This window comes from Hipposideros armiger, unplaced genomic scaffold (assembly GCF_001890085.2).
Source record: "Hipposideros armiger isolate ML-2016 unplaced genomic scaffold, ASM189008v1 scaffold_1374, whole genome shotgun sequence".
NCBI lineage: Eukaryota > Metazoa > Chordata > Mammalia > Chiroptera > Hipposideridae > Hipposideros > Hipposideros armiger.
The window spans coordinates 43805-70043 of NW_017732724.1; the positions used below are offsets into that span (position 1 = coordinate 43805).

General features: G+C 45.1%; 1 protein-coding gene across 1 annotated transcript in view; it reads right to left on the reverse strand.

Moving 5' to 3' along the window:
- Positions 1-338: 338 nt before the first annotated feature.
- LOC109377358 (voltage-dependent calcium channel subunit alpha-2/delta-3-like) overlaps positions 339-26239 on the reverse strand; it is a 177796-nt gene continuing 151895 nt past the window's right edge. The window contains exons 7-8 of the mRNA XM_019633697.1: positions 22326-22439; positions 339-396 (exon numbers count right to left, since the gene is read on the reverse strand). Of these exons, the coding sequence (XP_019489242.1) occupies positions 376-396; positions 22326-22439 (135 nt within the window). The 3' untranslated portion in view covers positions 339-375. The remainder of the gene's footprint in view (positions 397-22325; positions 22440-26239) is intronic.

Genomic DNA, 26239 nt, shown 5'->3' on the forward strand with positions numbered 1-26239 from the left:
GATTTATTAGGGCATAAACTGCTGTACGGGCTATAATGAGACATAAATGTTCTGAAGGGCCTGTGAACTCCAGGAGGAAACGCCTTGCCATCACACTTCTGTGCACCTAATTTATTAACAGCTTGTGCCGGCACAGCCCAGAAAATGCTGCCAACTCCACAATCTGCGGCAGTCACCTTTGGGGTGGGCAAGGGAGAAAGGTAAAAAAAATTTGTCCAATGCAGACAAGCGACAGAAAACTTATGGGTACCCTGTACAAAATGGCGAAGTCGTGTATTTTCTCCATGAGCTCCTCAGCAGATATCGGGCCAAGCTTGCCATGCGAGAGAGCAAGGTTTCCCCAACTAAGAGGGCAAGCTCACACTGGACGTGTTGCTATTTCAGGGTTTTCTCGGCCTTGATGGAAACACAGAGGAAAACTTTTATATTTATTTCAGAGGAGCCCCAACTGCTCATTCAACTATCATTTGAAGGATGCTTTCTCTGAGGCAGTGTTCGCCCCAGCTTATTATAGCACGTTTTGCAAGATGATTAGCATTTTTGCTCTCCGCACATCACCCTTTCAGTTCTAAATATAGAACAAAAAATTAACAACAGACCAGCCCATTTTTATACTTCCTTTTTATACAACCAATTTTTTTCTTAGATCATAATATGCATGTCTCTTTAATTCAATTTTGGGTGCATGTGCCAAACTTTATGAAAAGAGTAAGATTAGGTAGTGAGCTGCCAAGAAAATATATAACATACTGACTTAATATTAGGTATTAGGCATTTTATACTCGTGCACTAATGAAAGGAGATCATCTTTTGTCACTGAACATTAATTTACAAAATACCTCTTGAGCATATACCAAGTCCTGGAGATCCAATGAAAACAGACATGGCCCCAATCCAGGACAGACTACATGATTTGTGGGGCCCGGTGCAAAATAAAATTGTGGGGCCTATTGTTCAAAAATGTATTAAGGATTTCAAGATGGTCAGAGAGCAGAGCATGAGGCCAAGCACAGAGCTCTTCCAACATGGGGCCCTGAGCAATGGCATGGTGGCATGTCCGTGAAGACGGCCTGACACTGCCGTGTGGAGCATCTAGCTTAGTAAAGGAGCCAAACAATGACAATACCACTGATAAGGATGGAAGAAACAGACTAGGTAATGCTCAGAGGAAAGAAATACTGTTCGATGTGAAAGCTGGACAAAAGAATACGCAACCTAGGCCGGGGCACAGGGGACAGGAAAGGCATGCCTGAGTTGAAATCTGAAAGGTGTGTGTGTTTTTGAGTAATGAATAGGAGTATCACAGGGGATAAAGTGGCATACGCCAGTGCCCCCTGAGGGAGGGAGAGCGGTGCCTTAGCACAGAAAAGCCCAGGGTTGAGGTGATGCCTGAGTGAGCCTAGATGCCAGACCTCAGCGGGGCCTTGCAGGCCACGTGAGATTGTGGCCTCTAAGGAGTGTTGACAGCATGCACAGATAGACTGGTTCTCTACCAATTATACAGATCCTCTTCCATGGTCCTTGTCCCCTACATCAACTGACAGATGACTGAAGCGAAAAACTGATTTACCACCAGAGCAATCCATGCAGGTTTGGTGAAAATATTTACCTTTATGACACCAGAAGGAACAGAATGATTTTGTTTTTAATTTAAAAGACAAAGAGCTCTCCTTGCCGTAAAGCCAAGCCAGGAGTGTGCTCACAGTGCATCTGTACACCTGAGGAATACGCCTGTGTAAACAATGACTGAGATTTGTCACTATAATTAAACACAGCAAAAGGCCTAGAGTGCCTCCTGGAAAATGGCAGTGCCCGACCCACACATTAGCTTCCCCGTTCTCCATGCCCAGAGCATCGGTCCATTCATCCTGAAAGCACCCCTGCTGGCAGATCCCAGCCTCCCGGCTCTGCCAGGCTGTTCACACGTGATGAAATATTATTGTGCAGAGGAAGAATGCAGGCTAGGGTCCTTTGTCTCTCAGCCACATGCTAATGACTCAGCGTGGAGAAAGGGGAGGAATTCAAGGCACTGTGTTTGATTGACCTACTTTTTTTTTTAATTAGACCTAATTGGTTATTAATATTTAAAGCATTCTCTCCCACACTCAGGGGATTTTCTTTTTTTGGTCTGGAATCTTGAGGCCTACTGATGATATGTGTTCCTAAAATAGGAGTTTTCCTTAAACACTGCATAATAAATAGTTATAAATAGCCCTTTGCATTTTTGAATAAGAAAATGCTTTTTTCATGCCAAATCTGCTTTTTTTTTTTTTTGGCCATCTCAAGTTGATATAGAACTCAAATTTTAAAATGCCTATTTTGACTCTTTTAATACATGGTCCAAATATTTATCACAATTTTTCAACAAACTAGGCTGTGTCTCTTCTTACAACTTAATAGAAAGTGATCTGTTGATAACAAGCAATGCATCTATTTTCAGGGTTCAACATTGGCACTGAGTGAAAGGAGGGATGCTGTGTGTTGAAAGAACAGAAATAAAATGCAAACATGTTTGTCTAACCAATGCAAGTACATGTGTCCCCTCCAAAGGGCATTTGGCCTTACCAATTTTGCTTCCTTCTAGCTGTTGCCTTAGAAGATGGTTACTGGTTATGTATCTCACTAGCACAAAACAAAACTGACCTGCAGATGTCATATTTAGTCTTAAAAACCAATACGTACCTCTCGCTCTTTTAAGGTATCTTCAAATCCTTAGGTTCTAGGACTCCAACATTATGTTTGAAAAAATAGTTCAAGGAAGGGTCCTTTTCATGTGATCATCTTATGAATGGATCCAAGTCAGAAGTTTTTAGAATACCGTTCCCGCAGTAATTATGCTGTGCCCACCAGACTACAGATAAGTGACTAACAAAAGAAGGCCTGATCTTTCGGAATTTAAGCCAGAGTGAGCTGCTCCTGCTAAAAACAGGAACGAACTCCGTTTGGTCAATGGAGTTCACAAATGGCTCTTCTGATTGGGAGGAATATCCAATCCTAGAGCCAGAGAACTGTCTACAGAGGTTCCACTGGAATTCAGCCACCAACCACATGGGCATGTTCTTGTAGGGATTCAGTTGCCACAGGTCCTAGGCCAGACAGAAGGTGTTTGATGGCACAAAGCATTTCCAGCTGCGCTGGGGACAATGTAAGGCTAGGCTCCCCTCACACTACCAGGTCATCCCTCAGTCACCTTGCATCATGGGCCATAAAACAAGACTGACCTTTTCTCTTAGGAAAACCTGGTTTAACATCTTTCCAGGCCTTCCTTTCTATATGTTATTTCAAGGGACACATTTGAAGAGGAGGCGACTTCACAGAAAACAGCAAACACGCCTTTGGTGCCTGTGAACATCGGAAGAGATTGATGACGGCTTAACTGAGGGGAGGAACGCCTGTGGGCATCTCTGCACTTTCTCTAGGGCTGTGTCAGCAATAGGGTTGAATGGATGTCCTCTTCATACCGGGCACCTTCATTATTAAATGTAGACATTGAAACACTTCATGAACTCCATGCTGAATGGCTCTTTCCTGGCTTGGCTTCCGTTCAGTAATGTGAAATCTACTTATCAGGGAAATTTAAGCAGAGCTTTGTTCTAACTTTGTTTGGTTACCAATGACTTATTTATACAGAACAGTTTTTTATTTTCTATTTTATGCTATTGGAATGTAAGGCTATCTCTTACCTAGTTTGTCTCAGAGACATTCTTTTCTATTTTCCTGCAAGTCTACTTCCCCTACATCATGGCTGTGACCTGTCAAAGCTGTCTATTAAGGAAGCAAAAGAATTTTCAGTTTCCCTTTTACAAATGAGGAATTATTAGAAAAACGATTCCTTCTTTCTCCTCATATTTTTCTCTGACAATCAAATACAGAATAATATATCCAAGCGTAGATTTTTCTGAGTTAGTTCTCTTCCATCTATATCCCTTCCTGATTAAATATCCATCCATCCATTTAAATACACATCTGCCCTCTTCATCCAACCATCCACTCATTTATCCACCCATCCATCCATCCAGTCACCCACCCCACCGTCTATCCAACTCTTTGATTAAGCAGTAATATTACAGATAATGAAATTCTGGGTCAAAGAATTCATTCCCTTTGGTCTTGTCATTATTCTCTTCCTATCTGGCCGGTTTTGGGTTTTTTTTTTTGGGGGGGGGTATTATAAGCCTTAGTAATGCATTTGTGGGAGAATCTTGGGATTAGTATAGCTACTTTACACATGGCCATTTGCAAGTATATGGAGCTAACTGATTTTTCTTAGAGGTAATAAAAAAGAAGTGTATCATAAAATAACTTTGTATTTCATTTCCAAGTTCTGTGGCGGTAAATACAGCTTTGCTCATTGAGCTTGAAGGCGAACCCCAGAGGACTGGGAGCTCAGTGCTAAGCGACAGACGGCTTTGTTGGAGATAGAATGCATTTCATTATCTTGAGCTTATTCCATAGGCATAATTAGAACTCTTATGAGAAGTCAACTTATTATGTAATATCCAGCAAAATATGTGAGGATTTAATTTTGGCGTTAAGCAGAATCTATCAAGCTCTATTTTAATTTATGCTTTCCTATGAGAAGGGGAGCAAACTGGACCAGCCATTTCCACAGCAATGGTTTTTTATTATTACTACCCGATAATATAAAGGTAGAGTATATATCTTCCCCTTGGGCCATTGCTGGAGAAAAGGCAGCTTAGATCAGCCCGATATATTATTAGATGTCCCCGTTGTCCTACAGAAACACAGCTGCAGGTGTATTATTTCTGGCTGGGACAATGGTTGTAAGGAATCAGTAGAGACATCAAATGACCAACCTTTACTAGCCAGCTCGCTTTTTCCTTTCTATACATAGTCTGTACGGAGCAGGGTGACATGGTCCCCACCTCAGAGGTTCCACCTGAAACCTTGGTATGTCCCAGCCCTCAGCCAGCAGCACCGCTCTCTCCAGCCATCTTTCCTGGCCAACCTTTCACTCTGACAAGACACTTTAGCAACCTTGCTGGCCTATGGAGGAAGCACCAGCCTGTGGACCCACCTGCTCTGTCTTTCCCCATCGACGGGGGGGTCTCACCTCCCAGTCCAGGGCCAGGCAACGGCTTTGACACTTTTTTTTCCAGAAAGCAAGGCGTGCAAAATAACATTGCATAACTTTTTAAACTGCATTCCTGAGAGCTTATCAAGTTTATGTAAAGAATGGCAAAAATGGAGTAACAAATACATTTTTTCAACAAGAGGAAAATGAGAGGCACAATCAGCAGTCTCCTTTGCAGGTAACTTATAAAACAAATTTGATTTTCCCTTCCAAAGCCCAAGTTACTCCTAGATAAATTAGCTTCAGATGATGCTTAAAAAACAATGGTGGGGAAGCAAGCAATCCAAATGCTATGTGACTGCCAAGCAGCCAAAAATGGTTTGATAGATTTTTGAAAATTTCGAATGACAGAATATTGAGGAAGATGTAGATACGGCTTCACAAGTTCCGAAAGGCATAGTTGGGTCTTTAGGCTATGAAGGAACCACAGAGAAAAGGGATGGCAGACATGTGGCCAAGAGGTCACTGCCGGCTTCTTGTGCAAGGAAGACACTGCTTGCTGGTCACAGCCCTGTCTCTTTCCAGCCAGATGCGCTCCTGCAACCCTTCCCAAGGTAAACCTGCAGAGAGCCACCTCCGCAGGCCCAGAACTGGCCCTCGAGACAAAACCTCCTTGCCATCTTGGATTCGGCACAGACAGCTGGAGTTAATGAAAGAGTTAATGCGATTTTCCACTCTCCCCACTTGCTTTGAGGGACTCTGGTGAGAACCGGCCTGATCAAATCACCTTTAGGGAATGGAAAAATCTAACTCAGCGCACATGAAGGCAAGCACAGAAAGGAATGCTGGAGATGAACCAAGGACAGGCTGAACAGAACTGCACCATCAGGCCGCAAGAAAGGAAAACACAGACTCAGGGAAGAAAAAAAAGGTGGCAGCGAAGCAGCCATCTTCCTAACTCTGTAGAGACGACCCTGTCTCTCACATGTCCAAATCCCTATCCTTGGGGTGCGGGATCTGAGGCCTGGTGTGCACATGGCAAGGAGGGGGCTCAGCCCCCATTCCCTTATGCATCTCACAGATGTGTCAGCTGGTATGAGTTAGCCAGGCAGTGACCACATTTTGGGGAGAAATCATCCATTGATTTATCACAGGGGGCATAAATCATAAATGCATTTAGTTGTCTTCATCGCCTTTCTTGTCATCCTGCCCCTCTGAAGTGAAATTAAGAGGCAGATGTATTATCTGGGATCAATTCCAGATCCCATTTGTGTTTTAAAAAAAGAAATCCAGGAAGGATTTCACACAACTCTTCTGTCACAGGTTGATCAAAGTCTCAGGGTCTTGAAGGCCAAGTCACCGCACAGGTAACACCGAGAGGCCTGGTGACGAGAGGGCTGGAGACCTCAGCCCACACCAGACCCTCAGCCCAGATGGCGCTGAGGACACCAGGAGTTCCTGCGCTGTCCCGAAGAACAAGCCAACCCCCTCTCTGGCTCCCAGACACTCAGGTCTGCACAGCTTCCCCCAGTGAGCCGGGCAGGTCATCAAGGCAATGGGAGAGCAGATGGTGGTCAGTCACGGCTGCAAACTTTAAATTAAGTCAGTGAAAAGGTTGGTCACAGCAAGGACAGAGAGGGATCCTTCCAGAAAGGTCTGGAGGACTCCTCTCAAAGGCTATTGTATTCTCAGGTCTCAGGTTTCATCTAGGCCTTTCAGGGATCCTGCCTCATTCACTCCATTCTCCTTCCTCAAAAACTTTGCCCCATTGATCTCTCTGGTTCCATGGACCACAAGGTATTGCTATATGCCTTTTTTCCATGGTTCTTGCAAAAAACCTAGGAAGGAGTTTTGAGATCCCACAGCCCGAGACCAAGTTGGACATCAAACTCTGAGCTTCTCTGTCATTCAAAATAAGACTAACTCTGGGTTACTTCTACTAGTTGTCCTCTTCTAAATCAATGCTGAGAAAATAGTTCCCTTTCCTGACTCTTCTATGTGCTCTGACACAGCCCACCAAGCGCCTCTGCCACATGGGCTCCAGGAGAGAAGAAAGCACAGGAGCTCCTCTCCTTGGGTCATGAGGCAAGGTCAGCACATGCGCTTGCTGATGCGGAGGAGGTGAGGGTCTTTGGAGGGTGAGGGACACAGGGCCACCAGTCCTGTCCCTTTCCATCCAGGAACTCATGCTGTTCCTGTCCAAGAGGACTTCCTGCACCCTTCACCTCTGTCAGAGTCAGGCACTTTGTGTCTAACCCCTGCTGGGCGGTGTGTGCAGAGTTCAGTCTCTCGGGACTGGGGCAGGCTCACTTTAGACTTCTCTTTGTTGCGGTCCATGGGCCTCACCTGCCAGGGATCACAGGTAAGTCATTTGAATGCAATGTCAAACTTTGTACCTGAAAGTTATTCCAGCCCTGCTAGCACATGGTCTGTGTTGAGTCTGCAGTTTTTCTCTCTCTCTCTCTGTCTCTCTCATATTAAGCAGTTACTCCATGCCAACATCCCCAGTGCTAGATATATACTGGTGACCAAGAGAGACATGGCATCCACCCTCATGGAGTTTACAATGTGCAAAAAGTTAATAATCAAATAAACTCCAAAATGAATATCTAATTTAACTATAATTGATGGTGTCAGTAAGGAAAATAGCAAGTACTAGGAAAGCCTATAGCAGGAAGAGAACGGGTAGCCAGGGAGAGCATCACTGAGAGGTAGTTATATTTTTGTAGTGTGTGTGTGTGTGTGTGTGTGTGTGTGTGTGTGTGTGTAAAGACACAGCTCAAGTCAGAACTTCAAACTGTAAGATGTCTGCGTGAGCCATGTGCCTGTTCCCCTAAGAATTTCTTGAAGGCTTGGAGAGATCCCTATGTCACATTTTGAACACTCCTAGCGAATCTATGGCAGCAACAAGGGTATTCTTAAGTGTCTGCCTAGAAGAGACAGAAGCACAGAGACCCACACTCCAGACACTGTACCCCATCCCTTTCTCCTGATGTTAGGAAGCCAGTGGTTGATCCCTAGCCTAATACAACTCTCACTGGATTTCCTTTTTTGAAGGAAATCTAGATTTTTTATTATTATTTTTTTTTAATGAGAAGAGCTCATAACAGGCCATTTCCTGAGTCCAGAGGAAGGGAAAGGATCAATATTTTTAAGAGCATTAAGATAATTACTCTGTGAGGAGGAAACAAATTTCTTTTTCTTTTTCTTTTCAGCTCAGCCATTCTGCCATTCTGCTCAGCAGCTGCTTAGCTCGGACTGAGATTCAAACCGCTGTTGCTCAGAGCTTGCACTCTTGAGCGAGCTCTTAACCAACTGAGCCACTCGGCCGGCCCGGAAACAAATTTCTTAAGCATCTCTTTGGCTCACACAGACATCCTTCCACTTTGAGTCAACTGGAACAGCCTACTTTGAAATTCTAAAACTATCACTTTTTTATCTCTGTTCCATTGAGGCACAGAAACAAATCATGTGAAAACAAAATTAAAATAATCCAACTCTTAAGAACCCTAAAGTTTCCATGAGTTCTGAGGGTCAGATTTACAGAACCAAGGGTTGGGAGTGCCACATACTCAGGCTTCTGACCCAAATGGCACCAGACACTGGCCTCTACCCAGGTTAACTGTCTCCAAATCACAGGGCACCTTGGAAACTGGATCCAGGGCCTGAAGCGGCCCAGGAGGCATGTGGCATTTAGCTAATCCTCCCTGTACACCTCACTTTCAGTTTGTGTTCCAGAGCGGATTCCACATGGGCCTCTGCGCTTTCCAGTAACACGCGCCAGGCAGCGGGCTTCCTGCTGGACAGTTAACACGCAGCTCCTACGTGTCTCCCCCAAAGAGGCCCCATTAGTCACCATCGTCAGCTGTTTAGTATTTGAGATAGGATTCCCCAAGGAGTGAAAAGGCTAGGACAAAACCTTCACTCCATTATGGAATAGCAAACAGTGAACCCAAGTCAACTTGAATGTGGAGATCTTGTGAGGGAGCGAAAGGCTCTTGTGGGAGGCGGCTCTGAGCTGACAGAAGGCCCCAACGTGCTGGGCTGAAGTAACAGATCATATTCACTAAGCCCTATAAATCTCCCTTCATATGTTTTATAGAAATGCTTAAGGCAAAGGTAGTCAAGCGGATAGCAGGTCGATGGCCAACATCATTTGGCATTGGGAGCCTGAAGTTTTATCCCCAGATGCTTGAGGAGGAGGTCATAGAAAGGTCAGGTTATGGAGAATACTGGATTTCCCAAAATCTCCTGGATGGAAGAACTTCACTGAAAAGGGATAAAGGTGTTTCTCCACCAACAAAGTTAGCTAAAAAAGTGAAGGGCTCCTCTGTGATGAAGACCTGGCATCGTGAAACAAGTGCGAAGTACCAGGAGGTGCAAGGCTCAGGATCAGATCTCGGGTTGGGGATACTTCCTGTTTGGCTGTTGGGATCAAGTTCAAAGGGTAGGTCATTCCTCTGTGCATACGGCACTGAAAACACAAGCTGTGAGGGATTCACAGGGGGTGCAGAAACTTTGCCTTGACTAAATCTACTTGTTCTTCCCTCCCTTCCACAAATGTTTACTGAGCACCTACTATGCATCCAGCACTATGTCAAGTACTAAGCCTTGGGGGGGAACTAAACAGGAACTGATCTTAGGTCCACTGGAGAAGAAAACATTGCAGAGATAATGATACCAGTCATCAACCAGCACTGCATTAAGTGCTGCTGAGACACTCCAGGTGCTGGGAATCCCACTCCCTAGAGGCCATTCACAGGTCCCTGGGCACTCTCCGCCTTCCAAAGGAATTTTGACAGGGAAGCCCTAGGCAGGCTCTGTCTCCTCCGGGGCCTCAGACCAGGTGTGGTGCGGGGGAGGGTGCTGGGGAACAAGTTAGAGCTAGGGCTTTGCAGTCGAGTTACTTAGCTGGATCTCAAGTTGGTTTGCTCACCGATAAAAGGGACATACTATAAATGTCTACAACCATAAAAATGCTACGAGGATCACACAAGATGACATTTGCAACGTGCTCAGCAAAGTGCTGGGTAGCATTCACTCCTTCCTTCAGGGAAGGCTCCCTGAGCACACACTATGTGTCCGGCACTTGGGGTACACTGATGAACAAAATAGACGCAGCACCCTGCTCTCATAGCATCATGCTTCCAGTGGATGGGACAACAAGCACAATTTACTTCCTTGGTATGCTCATCTAACATGTTACAAGCTGAAGAATGCTATCACTAAAAGGAAAGCAGTAACTAAGATTGCTGGCGGTCAGGGCCAGGGGTAACTTTGAATCAGGTGGTCAGGGTAGATCTCAGTGAAAAAAGAGTGTCGGTGGGTGGGGAGCTCTGGGGGGGGGGGGAGAGACATGAAGGAAGTGAGGTGTGAGGCCATGTAGAAACCTGGGGCAAAGTTTCCCAGGCAGAGGGAATAGGAACTGGCTCCAAAGGTGCCATGCACCCAGCATGCCTGAAAGCAGTGGGCTGTGCACACAGCACGAGGGGAGAGTGGGGGAGAGCAGGTTGGAACAAACAGACACCCATCCAGCCAGGCCCTATGGGCCTCTCTTGAGATTTTGGCCTAAACTCAGCACAGGGTGGGCAGACAGTGGAGGTCTGGAGGTTCACTGGCATGATTTACCTTTAGTTTCCAAAGTGTCTGGCTGCTGTGTGGAGAGCAAGCTGTGGAGTGTCTATTTCTGATGAACAAATGTGAGAACTGAGAAGAAATGTGACTGGATTGCAATCAATGTGCAGGTAGAAGAGTGGCAAGGCTAGAGAAGCTTCCAGGCCTCCAGGCCACTGGCTCCGGCACACTGGGCACTTTCCCCAGCAACAGGGGCATGTTCTGCCCTCCTCTCCCTCCCTCTAAGTCCCCCTTCCAGCTCATCCTACAAAGGGAATGCAGGAAAGTGGGCAAGGGCTCACGTGGGCGAGGATGGGCCTACAGCAGCAGTTTCCAGCTCATGGGGGCACAGAGCCCCTGTGGGCAGAGCCCTCTGCTGACGTGGCCAGCCCAGCTCACAGCCCGTCCCTCACAAACAGGCTGTTGTAAGGCTTCCCACCAAATCATCTACGGGGGAGTTCTACGAAGGAAGCAAATGAGGTGAGGAAAGAATACGAGGCTGCTTAAGAGAAAACAAAACAAAAACAAACACATAGATACAGATAACAGATTGGTGGTTACCAGAGCGGGGGAGGGGGGAAGGCGAAATGGGTAAATGGGGTCAAATGTATGGTGACAGATTAAAAATCAGACTTTGGGTGGTGAACACACCAGAGTGTATGCAGATAATGGAAGTCTAATGTCACACACCTGAAAGTGACATCATGTGATTAACCAGTGTTACCACAATACAAAATAAAAGGTAAAAACCAAAATAAGTAAATAAGCAAAGCTAACATGATATTTGAAAACAGAGGAGAAAACCTAGAACTGAGCACTTGCACACCCACTTCACCAGCCACGTGGGTTCCCAAACCTGCTGTGCCCAGTCGTGTCCTCTTCTGTTTCACAGCAGGGAAGGCTGCCTGAGGACCTTCCCATGGACCCACCCCTGCACCGGGCGCAGGACCCTGCAGACCGCGAGCGCACCATCACTAATACGCACTGCGCACTGGCCGCCCCCGAGGACTTGCTGGACTCTGGCACTGCTCATCCGGCCCTCACAGCAGCCCTCGGAAGGTAGCAGGGTCCCTGTCCCTACCCTCCATTTCCTACATGAGGACACTAAACACAAGAAGATTAATCACTTGCCCAGAGTTACCCAGCTTAGAAATGGTAATGGCTGGACATCCTCCCAGGCGTCTGAGCTGTGACTATAACTCTAGAAAAGAAACGCCTAATATAGAAGCAACACTACTTCTCAAATCTCCTTTTTACCTTTCACTAATACAGACAGGTTACTCCTCTGGGTTGAGGAACATTAGCTCTTACATATCATTAATTAATAATAGTAAGTGTTTAAATACATCTCAGAATATTTTCATGGGCGCCAGAAGTTCAGGTAAACAGGACAATGCATATATACACATATATATGAAACAGGTAAAAGGCCTGGAAATGTTTCTAAAACCAGCTGAATACTTAAATCTTCTTATAAGTCAACTGAAACACTGCATAAGATTAATCCATATTCAGGGATGAAAGAGTCTTTCTGTTTTCCACATCTGAAAAAACACTGCTACACCATCTTGAATTCATCCAGTACAACCACACTGTAACTATAACAGTGAAATAAAACCAATGTGAGTGGTTGGCAATCATGGTGACAATGCCGATGATAACAGAATCCTGTGCTCCACCCACTCTGTGCCCAGCACCGAGCTTGGTAGCACACCATCTTGTTTAATTCTGAACAACACTGCAAGGTGTGTATAATTAGCCCCGTTTTACAAATGGCTGGGAAGCAGACCTGTCAGCGTCGGGACACCGCTGTCTTCCCATCAGGCAGCACTGCTTCCCTACCCCCACCCACGCCCCAAGAGCCCTCCTCAATAGTCCCAGAGAAATGAAAACCCTGAAATAAGAACTTGACATGTCATTAGCCTGTGAATAGTGCTAAACCTATTCCACAAGCTTCCAGTTATTGCTGGGCGTGCCAGTGAAAAAGCTAGCGCGCCTCAGCACCAGGTCCACTGGGCTCTGCCTACCACATTTCTGCTTCGCCCGCGGTTTTAGGCAAGGCTCCGCCAACAGGGTCATGAGGATGGAGGAAGGAGAAGGGACTTGCTCCCTCCCACGTGCTGCCTGCTGGCTCCTTGTTCCCAGCACCCTCACAACAGCAAGGCTTTTTCACTCGGGCCGGGATGGATGGCTCACTCCAGTTGCAGTGAATGAATCCAGTTTGGAGTTTTTCCAACACTCACAGAAGCAGTTGCAACCCCTGCAGAGACCCCAGCACCCCAATCTCAAAACCCTGCGTCCCAGCCCCACAGGAGCCTCCTCTGGGCCCAGAGAAACCAACACCTTTCAGCCAGGGTGCCTTCCTCAGAGATCTGGGTCCCAGCCCCCAGGTCCTCTGCTCTTAGCTTCAGAGTTTTAATCACCTCTTCTCTTCCCTGCCCCCCTTGTACACTCCCCCGTGAGCCTTAGCGGTGGCCAGTGTCCTGCAGTTGCTACTCCCATGATACCCTAGACTTCTCTTGTTGCCCTTTCTGGTTAACAATTAACATTAAATTCTCTCCTTAAAATACCCAGTGGACTTCTGCCCCTGACTGGGGCCAAATGCCAGGGACATTTCTCAGGGTGCTTCAGCTGGGACAAACAGTTTTCACCCACTGGCCGTGGAGGGGGCATTAAAATCCTTATAACTCACAAAGTGTGGTCTATGAGCTGCATATCAAAATGGGGCCATAACTGCAGAGAACGGAACTCAGGAAACATTTTGTTATAATACAAGTCCCCCCAAAACCTCCAGCCCCTCAGTTTTAGGGCACAGGTGTGGAGACCGTCTGACGTGGCTAAGGCTCAAAGCGCCCACCTTCATAGCTGTAGGCTCTGAGCAAGTGACTTAATCTCCCTGAGCCTGATTTCCTTCACCTGTAAGAAGAGAATGACAATAGGAGTGTCTCCCCATAGGGAGGAGGTAAGAATCAAATGGCAGAAAGCATGTAAAGGGTCTGACTCTGTGCCTCGCACGGGGGTGGGAGGACTTCTCTGTAGAGTGGCTTTTGATATTCATTTACTGGAGGACAGTGGGGGTCACTTGGGAATGCACACCGTCCCCTCCATCTGCCAAGGCCCCAACCCCAAGCCCGCTGAGGAGAAACAGCACTTGCGGCAGCAGGGAAGGGCCCAAGAGGCTGTCTCGAGCCCCTGACACGAAGTGATATTTCAATGGCTGGCAGCAGCCACGCATCAGTAGGCCTCGTTCCTGACTTGGTCTCGTCATGTTCTTGCCAGAGTCACAAGATGTCTAATACCAGCAGAAGTAATTAAAAATAAAGTGGGAGACAGCGAACCATTTCAGCTCTCCCTTCAGCAGCGAGGAGGCCCATGTGAGCTCTCACCACGGTGACTGAAAATGCCTTTCCCTGTCATTCCGTTGACTGACCACGAGAAATGAATGTTCTTGCTATTTCCCTAAGACAGCTTTACGATTTATCACCCTGGAAAAATTACAGGAACAACACAAACTCGCCCCAAACTTTCAGACTTAAATGTGACTTGGGTCAGAGAGGGAGAGAAAGGAGGGAGGGAGGAGACGGAGAAGTGTAATGACCCAACCAAGCCCTGAAAAGGAACAGGACTGTCTTGGAGCGTTCACAGGAAGAAAAACAAACAAACAAAGCCCATTCCCCAGCCCCCTCCACCCAACTGAAATCAATTATGATGAGGCGAATCAATACCAAAACTGCATACACAGTCCAGGTCTGTGGCCTCGTAGGCTGAGTCCCCACACAGTAGTCAGAGAGAACTTCTGAAAACAATCAGTTCACGTCACTCGGTTCCAGAGCCTCCGATGGTTCCCCACTACCCTTGGATCACAACCCTAACTCCAGACTGTGCCCGCCAAAGGCCCAAGGAGCTGGCCCCTGCCCCTTCTGCCAGCCGCCCCCGTAACAAAGCCCCTTCAGCAACCAGGATCCAGTGCTGCTCTTCACCCAGCTGGTCACACACACCCAACTTCTCTTCCTCAGGGCCTTGAAAATCCTCTTCCGTCTGCCCTTCCCCCAGCCCCTTTCACTTACATGGGCTCTCCTCAGAGAGGCTTCCCTCGGCCACCCCATTCTCCCTGTCTGGCCCTTGCTTGCTTCCTTCAGAAGATTTGTCACGGTTTCTAATGAATTGTTTTTTCACTTGTTGTCTTGTGATCTGTTTTCTGCTCTGTGGAAGCTCCTTGGAGCTGCCACGTCAGCCCCGTACTCCTGGGCTCTGGTACAATGTACCTGGGCCTCAGTAAAACTCTGTTGAATGAATTACCTCCCATATGGCTACTCCCTTCCATCTACTTCCCCTGCAACAGTCCCTGCCACCCTCAAGCCCCCATGTTAATCTGGTTCTAAGGAATAAGGAATAGATAGAGCCAGTGTAGAGGTATTGGGGGGGGGGTGCATTTTGAGATGAACAGTATGACCTTATCTCCTTCCCTAGTGGCATGTGGCCTTGGGCAAGTCCCTTCTCCTCTCAGTTGGCCCAAAGGAAGGCAAAAGAAATGCTTTATAAATTCATTTGAAAGTCAGAGAAGGCAACAATGTAGTTCAGGAAAAAAGAAAGAAGAAAAAAATTCCTTCCAAATTGCTTAAGATTCTTTAAGGGTTGAGTTCTTAAGAGAATAAACGCTAACTCTGCTCAGAAATTCTACTCCCCTGAGAGGCCCATACCCCACGGAAAGGGGAATTCCTGAGCTTTCACAAACCAAAAAAAAATGCCCCAAAGCTCCCCGGCAGAGCTAAGCCTTTCTGCACCTCTGAGGCCTCTAGGACCTGGCAGCTTTAAGGCTTTAGCTCGGGAGTTATGCCAAGGGAGGGAGGCCTGGGGCAAAGCCCCCAAGAGCGCCCCTTCTTGGAGACACAGGTGACACCAGCTCAAAGGACAGTGATTTCCAACAGTGTTTATAAAAGCGCTCCAAAGCCAGGCCCCCAACCCATTCTGTGATCAAGGACTTCTCTGTCCCCACACCAAGAGCTGCTTTTGTCTCGGCCCCCTTGCCATCCCTATCACGCCACTGAGGAGCCTCCAAGGACGCTCAGCCCTGGTTGTTTCTTGAAGGACTGTGCAACTAACTACTGGCCTCGCTTTTGTTCTGGGATAACTGATAACAAAACACAGAGCTCACAGAACTGAAATAGCATTCACCTTAGAAGTCCCCTGTCCTCTTAGAAGAGGGAAATCCCTTAGGTACACCCAGACAGCCCCTTCCCGAGGCTGACAATTTGCTCCCCTCTTACTCTTTGCCTGCAGTCCTGATGGTTTCTGAGATGCCCAAATCTCCGACATTTTGCAGACCCTCAAGCACTTTGGGGTGGGAAGGCCAAGGAAACAAACTTATTGTCTGGGTGACAATGTATGCAGTATGACAGCTCTTTCTCAGACCTAAGGTCATTTTGTTTTGCTTTTCCCCTCAAGATGTCTACATCCTGGTTAAGGGTACACAGCCTCCCCATTAAAGGCTGTGTTATCATTTCAGTTCCACCAAATGCTAGTTACAAAACCCTGAATCAGTGATGTAACCGCTTGCTGCCTCAGTTTCCTCATTTGTGAAAAGGAGGTAATATTAATAACAGTACCTGCCTCACACACCTTTCTGTGTGAATTAAGTACACATAAAGCATTTAGAACAGTGCTTGACACTCGTCACTCAAGAAGAATAGCGCTCATTAGTTTTGTTTTATATATTTCACTATAGAAAACCAGTCTAAAGCGTTCTCTTATTGAGGGAGATTCTGGTTTAGGGGAATCTACTGAGCATTCTAGTGCTACCTGTGTTTCTTATCACAAGTAAAGGGAAGACAGTACAGGGACATCTAACAGCTACAGAAGGGTCATTGTCTAAAACAAAGCAAATAGGAGTTATGAACCCATGACTAGATCAATACTGGCCCCACTGGGATGGGGGGTTCACAGGTTCCATTGTATTTGGTTTCAGGGTTTCCTGGGACTTGACATTGAGGAAATCTGATTCGCTCCATGGTATCCCCTCTGCTACTCCAGGAACCTCTGCCATGTGCCCATGTCACCACAAAACAGGGTTCCAGGGGCAGTCAGAGCTAACATTTGTGAAGAGCCAACATTCTAGGCACTAGGTGCAGTCCCAGGCTGGGTGCCTGCAGCTCACTTTCCTTCTGAGCAACCCCTATCACCATCTACTGTATTGCAACCCTGAGGGCAGCACTGAAGGAAAAGGGGGAGGACAGGAAGGGCTCATGACAGAAAAGCCAAAGGGGGCTCCATATGTTGAAAAAGAGATAGCCTACAGCATAAAGAGAAGTATTTGCCATCAGGTTTCCCACCCTCTCCACCACTTATCATGTGGCTAGTATAGTTTACTCAAGTAGAAAAAGCAATGGAAAGGTAGGAAGAAATTGCTACTACCATCTTGAATTCAGCCAATATATAAATTTCCAAGGGCATCTCAATGACTTTCAATAATACACTGGTTGGCTCCTTTAGATGAGGGGTTGGCCAACATATTCTTAAAGGGCCAAATAGCAACTATTTCAGGCTGTGGGCCACATCGTCTCTGTCACAACTATTCAACAGAAGACCACATAGAAACAAATGGGTGTGGCTGTGTTACAATAATACTTTATTTACAGATGGTAAAATTTGAATTTTATATAATTTTTATGTGTCATGAAATATTCTTTCTTGTTGTTGGTTTTCTTTGTTTGTTTGTTTGTTTTGTTATTTTTCCCTTTCAAAAGTGTGAAAATAATTCGTAGCTTAGGCCACACAAAGTAGGCAATGAGCCAGATTTGGTCCATGAGTAGTGATATCTCAACCCTTTCTTTAAATCACTTACTTACCATTTCGTACTTCTCCACTCTGCCACATGCATCAGGCGAAGCAATGATAAATTTTTTTTTAGTTCACTTGGAAGAGCAACTGCATAGATGGTGGGTATGACAGGTTTTCTAACTTAAATGTAGGCAGCTTTATTTCTTGAGCAGATCCTGGAATGAGTCCCTTTCATGTTGAGAAGTTCATTTTTTATTCCAAGTGTGTAAGAGCTGCTGTTAAGCCACAGACCAATGGATATTAGGCAAAAGTAAGTGGCATCCAATAAATGAATAAATAGCTCCTCATTTCTGCTCCCAGAAATCCAATACTGGTAAGGGACACACTGCATAGGCAATCAAGACGCTGCCTTTGTAGACTCATCTAATACATGCCTTCTTCCAACTCATTCTAAAATGATTTATTAAGCAGTTGCCTTGAGCAAAGCCCTGGTTAGGTGGTAGAAAGCTTTGAAAAATGACACAAATGAGTGCTCCCCTGGCCTCCTCCCTACTTCCACCTCCTTTCCTATTCTGGGAACCCAGCTGCCATGCTGTAAGGAAGTCCTGGTTACTGTACTGAGGAGAAAGGACTCACAATATGACCCTGGATGAGATCCCACGTGGAGAAAGAGACCATGGCAAGGAGAACCTAGGCAGCCCAGCCAAGCTCCCGGCAGCATGCGGCTTCGTTAGAGACCCCACCTGACACCATGGAGCAGACTCACCACCGGTTAACCCACAGAAATGCAAGAAATAATAAATTGTTATTTTAAGCTACTATGTTTGGGAATGTTTCATATAATAGTACTGCTATGACAAATGATTGTCTTTCCTTTCTCCCTTCTCCTTGTTTCTATTAGTTTTACATTGCTGTATAACAAGTTACCACAAATATGGTGACTTAAATCAACATACATTTGTTATCTCACAGTTTCTTTGGGTCCAAGGTCTGGGCACAGCATAGCTAGGTATTCTGTTCATGGTCTCACAAAGCTGCAGTCAAGGTGTTTCCTGGGCTGTGTTTGCATCTGGAGGCCCGACTAAGGAAGAATCTGCCTCCATGCTCATCCAGATTGTTGGAAGGATCGTTTCCTTGTGGCTATAAGATTGAGGGCCCAGCTTTTTGCTGACAGTTGGCTACAGGATGCCATCAGATTCTAGAGGCTTCCCTTAGGTCCTTGTCACATGGGTTTCTCCAAAAAGCAGCTTACTTCATCAAACTGGCAAGGAAACTCGCTCTGCCCTTAGGGAGTGTTCAGTCCACCTTTTAAGGGTTTTTCAATTAAATAAGGCCCACCAACGATAAAAATTCCTTTTAATTAGCTCAAAATCAACTGACTTGAGACCTTGATTACATCTGCAAAATACCCTCACCTTTACCACATTCTATTTGTTGGCAGCAAATCACAGGTCCCACCCATACCCCAGGTCAGGAGATTATACAGGGTGTAAACACCAGGGGGCAGAAATCAGGACACTACTGTAGGGCGTCTATGACATGTGCCTTGCTTGGCAGAGTTGGATATGGCGCATGGTGGTAGGACTGTTCAGAGATACAGAATCTGCTCTCAAGGACTCACCAAACCAATGAAGATGAAAGATAGGTTCAGAAGTAATCATATTACTAGACATGAAGCTATGTTTCCCTAATAACAATTCTGAGGGCATTTGAAGTTTAGGGCACAGACCAAGGCAATATGTCCTGGAGGAGAAGAGAGAAAGCTTATGGCAGACCCAAGAGAAAGAAATAAATCCCCAGGGACTGGGTAATAGAGGCCATGCCTGTGAAATAGCAAGTACCTGCTAATCCAGAACTCCATACCTAGGGGCATGTAAAGCATTTGCGTGAAGTGGGCTTAGAGGAAATGACAGAGTCGTGAAGGTCAGGGCCAAAGAGTGCTGTGTTTGCCCTCTAAGGAAGCAGTCTTTGTTCAGCTCCAGCCATTTTTCGTTCTATGACAATGTTGGCTCCAAAGTGCCAACTGTATCCTTTTATGAGAAAAGTTTAAAATTTTATGTACAATAATCAGATTTTTAAATGATGATCAGTAATTGGCAATATTTTAAGCAAAGTATGGGCCAAGAAACATATACCTGTGCACTGGATTTGTCTGAAAGAATGGGTCCTTGTAAAGGTTAACAAAAGTGGCAGAGCCCATGGAGTAGCCAACCCCTATTCGTTGGACTATGTCTTATGGCAGCAGTTCCCCAGGTATAATTTCCCCACCAGTAGCATCTGCATCACCTGGGAACTTGTTAGAAATGCACATTCTCAGGCCCCACCCAGCCCCACTGAATCAGAAACACTGGGGATGGGGTAAGCAATGATCGTTGGAACAAGCCCGATAGGTGATTCTGATGCTTACTCAAGTTTGAGAAAGGCTGTCTGCTGGGAATCAGGTTCCAGCCTCCTGATCATCTTTCCCTCTCCTGAATCCATTTCCTGTTTCTATAATCTAGAAGATTACCAACTACGCATGACACAACCCTCTACTAAATATCTAATGTTCAAAATAATGGAGAAAGATGACTGCTTAGACAATGCCCCTCATCTCCCTTTAACACAGGGCTAAATCCCACTGGGGTGTTATGCACATTTATTCACCTGCGCCTTCACAGAGAAGTCATCAAGAAGAGAATGTATACGCATATATATGTCTGCAATGGAACTCTCCAGAATGGTGCAGAAAGGAAAGGGATCTTCCTATTAATTTTTAATCACAGAGAAGACCCTCTTGCTACAGAAAGAAAATCTGCTTCTGCTAGATAATACTTTATAACTAGATGAAACTGTTTTGTGCAACATTGAAATTTCCAGGATCCTGGTTCCAATTAATCCAAGGAAGCACCTGGCTTAAAGTCAATATTGTTTCTTTGGAAAGATATGTTGAAATTTGTGTTTTATCTGAAGAATTATGGCTTTGCAGCCCTCTTCCTATGTCTCTCCCTGCAAGTAAGGCCAGGATGTTTAAATATGAATATGCCTGGGCAACTGTTATCCATCAAGAATCACCAAGCGGGAGGGAGTCATGTGAGTCTGCGCAAACACTCGTATGATAACACATTTGGTGTTAATGGAGCTGCTTATTAAGAGGTCGGTTCACTTCCTTCGTTTATTTAAGACGGTTCTAAATAATTCACAATATCCTTTAACATGCTGTGAAATGTCATGGCATCTATAAACATACTATTGGACTAAAACATCCATGACCTTACCCATGTTTACTAGTATTGTGGAGTCCCTCCCAGGGCTGTGCACAAGGTACTGGCCATGTCCCCAGCGCTGTGCTGCATGTTGTGGGCATGCACATCTACCAGCATGCTCCTCCCCTCACATCGCATACATGTACCAGGAATTTACTCTGGCCTCCACCTGTCCCTGGAAATCACCACCTGAAAATACTGCATCTAACATTACCTGGTCCAACAGTGAACATCCATCTAATTCAGGGATGGGTTCGAAAGTCAGTGCTTACTATGGGAGTGGCATTCAGCCGAAGTTATTCCTAGATATCCCTTAGGTGAGTGCCATGCCAGAGTCCAACATTCTCTTAGTAAGCCCAGCACAGCTAGCTTTTTCTCCAGCCTCAGAAATGATGGCTGTTTCTAAGGTTGAGCACCAGGGGAAGTAGTTGGTGTCCATGTGGGGACCATGTCATACAAAATGTATGCATCTTTAAAGACCAGACTCACTCCTGGTGAGGTGAGATGCTTATGTTATCAGAGACATGTGGGGACCAAGATTGTCCACGGGAATATGAAACAACATCTCACGTTCCCTCAAGGGTACATGCTCTCTGGATACAGCTGAGGGCACAGTTGTCGTTTGTCTTCTGTTTCTTTTTGCCAAATGTGTATGGTTACTTAAAATCCCCCGAAATTAAATATGCAAAATAGAAAAAGCAGGACGGGCTTGTTCTGGATGGTCTCACACACCTATAAAGACGGTTACAGTGATGCCATGAGCATGTGGGATAGGAAAGCACCTTTGTGATATCCCCAGGTTAGCACCCTCTCTGACTGAACTTTTTTTCCACCATTTTGACATTCTACCATTTAGGTAAGACAGTGATCACCATTTGCCTATCTTCAGATTGGTGTTCACTTGAGGAATTTAATAAAAACATGAGTTTTTGGGCCTCATCCTGAGATTTTGATGCTATAGGTGTCGAGTAGGGTCCAAGTATCCATATTTCAAATGTCTCCCCAGGGAATTCAGAACAGCTCATGGCTTGAGGAACCTCTGAATTAGGGCACTCAAAAGGCATCAAAAATATTAATATCCGTCATTGATACCCTAACATACGGGTTCATTCAGATAAATAAATGTCAACTTGGAAAGCAAAGAATAAATCAGAATAGACAATAAGCTTTGACAGGGGTGGGAGCGGCACTGGGGAGACAGAAAGAAGCTTTCTGGGTGGTAAAGAGGGCTCAGGGAGAAACTATGGAAACATGACATACAGGAGATGGCCGCAGGGCCACCGTGGCTGACATCACCTTTCTATAGATGCTGGACCCACCAAGCAACTCTGGCTCCATGGAAAACAAAAACAAAGGAAGCGCTGCCCAAAGAGGACAAAACACACTTCACAACGAATCTTTTCTCTGAACATGTTGAGCATGTCTTTACGGGTTTCTTCTCTCCTCAAAAAAAAAAAAAAAAAAAAAAAAAAAAAAAAAACCGTTTCCCTTTGAGAACAAAGAAAGCCATAGTATTCAGTTTTGGTGAACCAAAAAACACAAGGCTGAGAAACCATAGGTCATGATGAGATTAAATCTATGTGGGCACTTATCTGTGGACAATTGTCAGATTGTCCACGGACTGCACTGCAAGGCAGGCATCGGCGTCACCTTACCTTTCGATCTGGCCAATTGTATTTTGCGAAGATTGTATCATAGGTGTCCACCGCCCCATCGGTGATGAGCATGATGGCCTGGCTGCAGATGCTTCCTTGTCCTGTGTGGTTGAACTGTGGAAAGAAAGAAGTTCAAAAAAAATCACACACATCAGAGAGCTCGGAATATCTGTGAGACTTCAGAGGCATAAGGTCTCGGGCTTAGGAAGCCTCTCAAAAGGAGAGCTCATCTGCACGACCAAAACAGAACCTACACGATAAGCCTTTCTCCGCACATGAATCACCAAATTTACTCTGACAACTTGGAATGGAATACAGACCACAAAAGGGATTTCTGGAAAACACACACTGGGTGGGAAGTGAGAGTCTAAGGCGCATAACCTCTCTTACCGTCAAGTGTGGACAGCACTTCAGAAGACAAGCCCAAAGCAGTTGGCACAACAACCTTTTAGGAACACATTATATGGGTAGCAGAATATGTGCCAGGCAACATCTCGTTCAAAATCTAAATGAGCCTGGTTTGGATGGGTCTAATGGGTACAAGCTGTACTATATAACAAAATCAGGGAGCTTTCGGCCATGTAGAGAATAAAGTCAAGAACATGACAATTCAGATTAGAACTTTAAGCACTCTTTTTTTTTTTTTTTTTGGTGGGGGATGTTTTAAATATATATTTGTTAGTGTGTAACATTATATATTACTTTATGCATGTTAACATGTACAGCATATTGAAGTTCCAAAATCATGCCCACTGGTGTGCAAAGCCTTACATTTCTTCAACTTTCAGTTTTACATAACATTTTTTAAAATCCCAGCCCTTGTGAGTGGCAGCCAAGGTGACCAGACTGCACTTTCCAGAGCTTTGCACCTTTCCCTAAAGTCAGGAATGAAGAATTCCCTTAATGAATGCTATTAATGCTACAATTCAAAGCAACACCATGTCCTTTAAAACCCTACAACTGCATGGTAATGCCCAGGCATGGAAACAGGCAAACAGTCTTTAATTTTCATGAGTGAAACTCCCTCCGTGATAATCTGCAATGTTGATTCGTTTATTCTAAGTGCCCATACATTGATGGCAATGTAACGTACACAAATTCCTTCCCCTGTGTAGTTCACATTCTATTTGGGGAGACACATAAAGTAAAGTAAATAAGTAAATTATGTTGTATGTTTGATAATAGTGATGCTAAGGAAAAAAATAAAAAAAAGAAAGCAGAGACAGGGAGTAAGAAATGGGGAAGAAGCAACTTTAGAAAAAGTAGTCAGGGAAGACCTCACTGAGAAGGTGGCATTTGAGTAACACTTGAAGGAGGTGAGTATCTGGGGGAAGGGCATTCCAGAGATGGCAAACAGAACAGTATGTAAGAGGCACTGAGTGGGAATGTGCCCAGCATGTTCAAACTGTCGACCACAAAACTGGGGAAGGGTAGAGGTTGCTTTTGGATTTACTACTGAATCCTGGTGAACCAGAGAGCTCACAGAACATTCCAGTTGAAGTTTAATGCCCAGTCTCCGTGCACTCAATTCTGATGTGGAGGTTGAAGGTGCCGTAACTTGAGAGAAGGGCTATGACTAACTGGATGGATGGATGGATGGATGGATGGATGGATGGATGGATGGATGGATGGAATTTCCTTGTGGCCATATTAGGACAGATCCAAGCCAACTCAAAACATTCATGGGTACCACGGTATAGTGGAAAGCACTCAATCCCATTCCACCACCACAAACTGTGTGGTGCTGGGGGTAAGCTCTCTTCTCATTGTCCTTTTCTTCATTTCTAAGATGGGAATACATGCTTACATGGTTGTTACAACAAAGGTTAAATGTTCATCATATGCTGGGCTACAAGTATAAACTTAACCTTTACCAGCCTCTGAAGTAGGTATTCTCATTATCCCCATTTTACAGGTGAGAAAACTGAGACATAGGGATATTAACTTGCCGAAGGTCACAAGCTGCTATGTGTCATAGCTGGACTGTGAACACAGAATGTCCAGCTCCAGCATCTACTCCCAGGCTCAGCACATTCTACTGCTTCCCTATAAGAAGACAAAGGTCCTTAAAGCAGACAGTGATACATGGTAGGGCTCCACAAATGTCCATTTCCATCTCCTTCCTCTTCCTCTCTCTATTCTTTCCAGGGTTCCATGGTCACTTGGCGGTCACCAGGGACACGACCCTGAGAGTACGTGAGGGTTTCTTAAACTTTGTGCCCTAGGCACTCGCCTCACTTAAGTCCTGGTGATGGAAGCCATTCTTGCAACTCAGGCTGGACAGGTGTCCTTGAATTAATGAGCACAGAAGGCCCATGACACAAATTAGTAGGTAGAAATACCTGAGAAGTAAAACCATCCACATAAACCTTTCCACGTAACTACTATTCTACTGTCTTTACTGATATAATTTACTAATCCAGGAAAACTCTTGCTGAGGAAGGTAAAATTACAAATAACTTTATTGCTTATTCCAGGAACTTCCTGATAAACCCATCAACTCTTACGTAGAAACATCAAAGGGCAATTCACATTCTTAAGACTCTTTGAGCCCCTGACCTCAAAATTTTCCCCTTGCTGCATCTGTCAATCCTACACTGCAATATTCGGATCCTTACCCATTTTTACCCAAGCTTCTTCCCTCTTCTCCACCCTGAAAGACCCACCTCCAACCAGACTTCACAGTCTCAATAAATGACGTTGTCCTTTCCACGTTGAGACACTGCTAAGATTCATTGTCATAATGTATTTTCTTCTGTTCTGCTACAGGAAAAAGCAGACTTGTAGCCTTGTCTTATCAACAGGCTGCTCTGGAGATATTTGGGGAGCCTGCATTCAACAAAACCTTCAAGTTGCTGAATAAACCCAGCAGTGGTTCATGGGATAAAGATGACCTATGCTTCAGGTCCCAGAGGTGAAAAAAATCAGGACATATATCAGGACACAGAGTGTGTGTGTGTGTGTGTGTGTGTGTGTGTGTGTGTGAGAGAGAGAGAGAGAGAGAGAGAGAGAGAGAGAGAGAGAGAGAGAGAGAGAGAGGGGATGTGTTTGTGTATTTGAGAAATAACTTTTTATTTCACAAAAATCAGTTGCATGAGTTCCTGTAACTCATTTGAAAACATCCCAGAGAAACCATCCTAAATAAAAAGCAAGAAAGAGGGGGAAATGAAGATATCTGCATGATGCAGGTGTGGAAGAAGGGGCTGCCTGGAGCTGTTTATTTAAAAACATCCCTCTCCTCTCTGGCTGAGTCCTTGGTATTCTCTGCAGCAATCTGCAGTTGGAGAATTTTGAAGAATGCAATTAAATTCAAATGCTTTGATGAGTAATATCTCTTCTCTTCATATTTGTCTAGAACTTTTTTATTGAATAGCAAGAGTGATGAAAGTGTTTTCCATAATAATAACAATGACAAGAGCCTGATGATGAACTACAATTAGCTCAGTGATTCATCAGTTAGCAGTAAAAATTTCAATGCATCCTGACATTTAAAGCATTTGGTTGTGATTAACAGTCTTTGAAATGTCACCGAATTTTATTTAATTGGCTAAGAAAAATTTTTAAAAGGTAATCACTGCAAAGATCACATTCATCGCCAAAACAGATAATTGCAGTTGTCACATGACAAGGTAGACGCTAACTACTGTTGCAAGCTGGCTCTGTGTTCTTACGGAGTCTAATGAATGCAGCCCAGATCAATAGCCAGAAGGGTCTCAGAAGTCTATGTGAATGCTCCTTTCAAAGCTGTTGGGACAATAATAGCAAGCCTTTAAGTCATCTGAGCAAATACTGGAGCTGAAATGCAGGTAATGGCAAAACAGAATTATAGTAACCACTAAGCCATTCTACGTTCCAGCCATAGTCAAAATTTCAAGTGTGTGTGTGTGTGTGTGTGTGTGTGTGTGTGTGTGTGT